This window comes from Ixodes scapularis, unplaced genomic scaffold (genome assembly GCF_016920785.2).
Source record: "Ixodes scapularis isolate PalLabHiFi unplaced genomic scaffold, ASM1692078v2 PGA_scaffold6__148_contigs__length_123643588, whole genome shotgun sequence".
Lineage (NCBI taxonomy): Eukaryota > Metazoa > Arthropoda > Arachnida > Ixodida > Ixodidae > Ixodes > Ixodes scapularis.
The window spans coordinates 10,591,587-10,596,999 of NW_024609881.1; the positions used below are offsets into that span (position 1 = coordinate 10,591,587).

Sequence of the window (5,413 nt, forward strand, 5' to 3'; positions counted from 1 at the left end):
GATCCCTATCGGGTTGTGTCGAATTGAGCCCAGAGCTTCTTGAACAGCGTTATCTGTTTTGTTGTGTATATGAGCATGAATCAGGTTGGGGCTGTCAATCAAACTACCTGCAGGATGGGAGCAGCGAGGACTGCATGTCCCGCAGCACGTGCCTCCAGCCGAGGAACGCAACCATTGTCAGTCATACCTATTTCTAGCATTCGCAATTTTGTTTTCTCGGTTCAATAAACAGAAATTATGATCCATGATCCCTATCGGGTTGTGTCGAATTGAGCCCAGAGCTTCTCGAACAGCGTTATCTGTTTTGTTGTGTATATGAGCATGAATCAAGTTGGGGTTGTCGATCAAACTACCTGCAGGATGCAAGCAGCGAGGACTGCATGTCCCACAGCACGTGCCTCCAGCCGAGGAACGCAACCATGGTCAGTCATACCTATTTCTAGCATTCGCAATTTTGTTTTCTCGGTTGAATAAACAGAAATTATGATCCATGATCCCTATTTGGTTGTGTCGAATTGAGCCCAGGGTCAGTTTTGTTGTGTATATGAGCATGAATCAAGTTGGGGTTGTCGATCAAACTACCTGCAGGATGCAAGCAGCGAGGACTGCATGTCCCACGGCACGTGCCTCCAGCCGAAGAATGCAACCATGGTCAGTCATACCTATTTCTTGCATTCGCAATTTTGTTTTCTCGGTTCAATAAATAGAAATTATGATCCATGATCCCTATCGGGTTGTGTCGAATTGAGCCCAGAGCTTCTCGAACAGCGTGATCAGTTTTGTTGTGTATATGAGCATGAATCAAGTTGGGGTTGTCGATCAAACTACCTGCGGGATGCGAGCAGCGAGGACTGCATGTCCCGCAGCACGTGCCTCCAGCCGAGGAACGCAACCATGGTCAGTCATACCTATTTGTAGCATTCGCAATTTTGTTTTCTCGGTTCAATAAACAGAAATTATGATCCGTCATCACTCTCTCTTTGTGTCGATGCAGCCACGGCTGACAAGGACTCTAGCAACACAAGTCCGAAGAAAAATTTTCTCGGTGCTCACACAGACACGCCCGCAGACTCGGTCGGCATGTAAGTGTTGAGTTCATTGTGAATGGTTGTAATATATGTGTGGGCCAGCCACAGGGATTACGAATGGCCTGCATCCTTTTCAGATGTCCAAGTGAACACGGTCATAAGAGTGTCACGTGCAGTGCAAACAGATATATCTGCAATGGACGAAGCCTGCGATCTCCTAGACCGGCTTCATGGCACCTCATCCCCAACTTCCATGCAAGTGCCGCTTCCATCAGAGTTTATTCTCTCGTCTCCACCTCACGAACCATTTGGAAGCCTGAGCCAATTTCCCAGACCAGAGGCTGCGACCATCTCTCCAGAAGATGACTTAACTGGTGAACGCCCAAGTTCACCACCTTCCTCAGAGCCACCGAGCATGTACCACAACGATGATCCTACATATGACCCTGCCTATGAACCATCGTACGACAAGAGTTTTGAAATGTGAGTACAGGGCCTTCAGCAAGTGATAGGTTGTTTAATAGAGTAGCCAAGTGTTCCTAGCCACCAACAGCTGATGAATGACTAGTCAGCTGTTTTGGGTGCCTTGCCTTAGTATGACCATGCGGTCTTCAATGGTGCTTTCGCTTCTGTATCATTAGAGCCTGTGCAGCATCAGCAAAATATGACAGAAGATGGGTTCCAGTTGACAACGGCAACCTAAAGAGAGCCTTTATTATGTATAACATTTTCTCCATTCTGGTTATACTTAACCCTGTTATATTTTGTTGCAGCGAGGACGAGGAAACCGATGAAGGCAACCCACAAGGGGAGAACAAGTACATTGTGTATGAAAGCTGCCTGCTTGAACGTTTCAAGGTGTGCGTAACATGTCTAGCACCCTGCAAGCCATCACTAAGTTTGAGCGGGAGCTGCCTTACTGTTCTCACGGAATGCTGCAATGGCGATCGGCACTCTTGGTCAAGTCAGCCATACGTGGGACGGAAGCCAGCTGGGAACATTGATCTTTGTGCTGGCATACTGTTCTCTGGTTCAAGCCCTGCCCCAGCACTCAGGATGATGCGGCTGATGAACCTTCGGGTCATCTCAGAACGCACTTTCCATGAGTGCCAGGAAGCGTACCTCCTCCCTGCGGTGCAAACAGTTAGTGCACATCTTTTCTGCTTCAGTCGTAATGTAGTTTCCTAAGTAGCACCAATTTTCGCTGTGCACCAACCCCAACACAATGCAGCATGCCCTCTTTAGAGTGATCACATTTGTTTGGCCGTGCAAGCTGCATTAGGCCCCCTTTCAGTTGATTTTTTCTTCCATGCATATATGTATATGGAGTGGAAAACATCACGTTATGCTTTCTGGCATACAAAAAAGCTGCTGCACTCTACGATAAAATACCGTGCATCCGCCCATGCCGCACTAAGCACCCTTCCCCAAAATTCGTAACATCTAAAAAATATGCACAGTACATATATATGAAAAATTGATGACCGCACTTGCGCGCATCCCCCATTTTTTCGCGATTATCTTCAAAGTTTGAGTGGGCACTTGCTCGGTCATTATCTTACGGTATTCTGGTCTGGTTGACATACACCTTTTTCTAATTTCATTGTTACAAATGTCATTTTCAACATGTGGTTCCAGGTCTGGGAGAGCCAGAGAGATGAACATCTGGCAGCGCTTTCAGGAGCGCCCATGGACTTGTTGGAGACGGACGATGTGATTCCCCAGGACACAGTGCAAAATTTCTAACCTACAGCTTCTATTCAAACCAATTGGGCAAGATACTTCCCAGTGAACTGGTTCGAGTCAAAGAGGTAAAAACCCTCATAGCAGTTGCAATCTGCGAGCTAGTTGTTGGTAAATGTACAATACGCATCTTTTGTTTTCAGTGTCCAGAGGCGAGCGCAAGCAGCAAGATGGAAAATGAGGGGTGTATCCGTGAAATTGCGTTCCTCAAGTCGAGGGATGTCATCATTCGCTCTTTCACGACTGACAGACACTCTGCAATCAAGGCACACATGAGACTACACGAGCCCACAATCCTGCATCTGTTTGATGTGTGGAATGCTGTAAAAGGTAATCCCAAAGAAGAAATTTTTTTTTTTAGATAATGAAAACAACTTGCACATTCTGTCCATTTGCTAAGTTTCTCAGAACCTTGAACCTTCCAGAGGGTTGATGCTGTTCTTACCATCGATTATCTGCTCTCAATGAGACCGCTGATAATAATTCTATCCCATCTAGACAAGCACAAAGAGAAATAAAATACCTGAGCCCTCATACGAAAGCTTTTCAAAGCATAGAATATGATTTCTAATTGCGCAGCTTCTAATCGCAATGTTTCTGTGACTAGCTAAAATGTTAAACTAAATGTGTCCTCTTCCCTTTATGAGATGGTACACAGCCATGCTAATTCACTATCTGCTAGCCAAATACAGATTTCTTGCACAGAGTGGAAACTTTGCCATCAGGAAGGGGGCATCACGACTGCAAGCATTTTGGTTGCGGTGCTTGTCTCTGTACAGGACTCAGGAAGAAGCTCACTGCTGCAAGCAAGACCGCAGGGTGCAAAGATCTGACACATTGGGTGAACCCTGTGTGCAATCACTTGTGGTGGTGCACAAATGCCAGTGGTGGCGACGGGGAGTTGCTCACCGCAGTGTGGCTGAGCGTCACCAACCATGTCTGTGACGTCCACGTGGGCCACGGTCCAGTCTACCCGCGGTGCATGCACAAGGACCTCGGTGAAAAACAGTGGATTGCGCCTGGCTTGTAAAATTTTAATATGAGCATTCTGTTTACAGTGCTAAACAGTTCTACGTAAATAAATCCTAATTATACATAGCTCGCAAACATTTGTGCAATGGAACTTGTTAATAAATTAATTTATGCTGAGAACATGTCTAAGTGAACAAATACCATCTAAAAGGAAAAGTTTGCTATCAAATTGCAATGTACACATTGAATGCTTAAATCCCTCCAGGCTCAGCTGCCCACAAGAAGCTGAAGGCGATTGCTACAGCACCCCTGTTTTTGAAGGACGTCAGGCAGCTGTCGCCTCACGCACAAACGTACGGCCTGGAGTCGTTTCACAGCGTTCTGAACAGATTCGCACCGAAATCAACAGCGTTTTCCTACGAATGCATGGCTGCATGGTAAGAACCCTAAAGGTGCAAGGATATATAACAATCCTGAAAATAACATTGCAAGCAATGACAGTTGCGGTGGCTTACAGTCCAACAAATGCTGTCAGACATCACAAAAAAGATATAGTAACATGCTTTCACACAAGGTGATTAAGACACTCAGGAATTAACGGCTTTAATTATGTTGCAGCACTACGATTGCCATAATGCATTTCAACGAAAACAGCGCTCGGCTGCAAGCTGAGACAAAAGAGGGGCACAAGCAGTGGCATGTGAAAGCCCCAAAAGCACGAAAAGGTGCACTAACTTTGTGCTCCCATAAGACGCCCGTGACTTTTGGTAAGTGCAGCTCAATAACCAAAAAATTCAAGATAATTTGTCAAAATACTGAAATTAAAAGCCCTGTCAAACTGTACACAAAAGGTATACAGTTTGTGTGCACTACCCTGCATAAAACATTTTGGGCAGCTCTCATCCGCTCTGTTCAAAGAGCGAAAGTTCACGAAAGTGAGAGGGAGCAATGGCTGTGTAACAAAGCTCTGTCCTCACAGGTGGATGGCATGCTCCTTGATGGGCGGAAGCAACACCACCTAGATACAAGGTCTCTGCACTGATCCCTTTCCACACGGGAGGGATCAGTGCGGCGCAGTTATCATGGAGGGAGGGGTCTGCTTTTTACTCTGCCTTTTATCGGACAAATATCATTGCTTCGTAGGGTAGACGGAGCAAATCAACAGCCACACCACCCGTTATTGCACACATATCGTTATGTCGTAGCAAGAGAGTAACCAGGCCCTATCAGTGTCTAGCTGGTGTCGGTGGAAAGCACCTCCGACGTGAGCCTATTCTTCATTGTAGCGAGTGTGGCAGTTACTGATTTAGCATTAAGATAATTTATTTTTGGCATAAATGCGAAGAATTTATGAATTTCTGGCAGACGAGAAAGGCAAGGCAGCAAATGCTACAGCTATATCCTCAAATCGGAGCTTGGCGCCATGACATAAATGTAACTCTCTTTGGGAGGAGCAGACATACTTGTTCAATACTATCTCTTTCTGAATTCCAGGATATGTGGAAAAACTGCATCAACAAGTTCTGGAGCGCTGCAAGACACACCCGACTTTCAAAGTGGCACCTGCCGAGAGACCACCGAAGGTTCCCCCATCCTTTGTCAGTCCTGGACCAAGGCCATCCAAGGAGGAGCTTGTGGCTGCACACAAGAAACGTTTTGCAAGGCCATAA

At 46.1% G+C, this 5,413-nt stretch overlaps 1 protein-coding gene across 1 annotated transcript; it reads left to right on the top strand.

Moving 5' to 3' along the window:
- The first annotated feature begins 1,443 nt into the window (after positions 1-1,443).
- Positions 1,444-5,413, top strand: LOC120849314. The gene is made up of 6 exons (XM_042294564.1): positions 1,444-1,511; positions 1,802-1,888; positions 3,477-3,799; positions 4,009-4,180; positions 4,362-4,510; positions 5,238-5,413. Exons 1-6 carry the CDS (start codon positions 1,444-1,446, stop codon positions 5,411-5,413), a joined length of 975 nt encoding a protein of 324 aa, XP_042150498.1.

Bases quoted from the DNA above. Each gene is read 5' to 3' on its own strand.
- LOC120849314 (XM_042294564.1), top strand. From the start codon at position 1,444: ATGTACCACAACGATGATCCTACATATGACCCTGCCTATGAACCATCG. The intron at 1,889-3,476 runs GTGCGTAACATG...TTTCTTGCACAG, and splicing joins CTGCTTGAACGTTTCAAGGT to AGTGGAAACTTTGCCATCAG. The intron at 3,800-4,008 runs AAAATTTTAATA...AAATCCCTCCAG, and splicing joins GTGGATTGCGCCTGGCTTGT to GCTCAGCTGCCCACAAGAAG.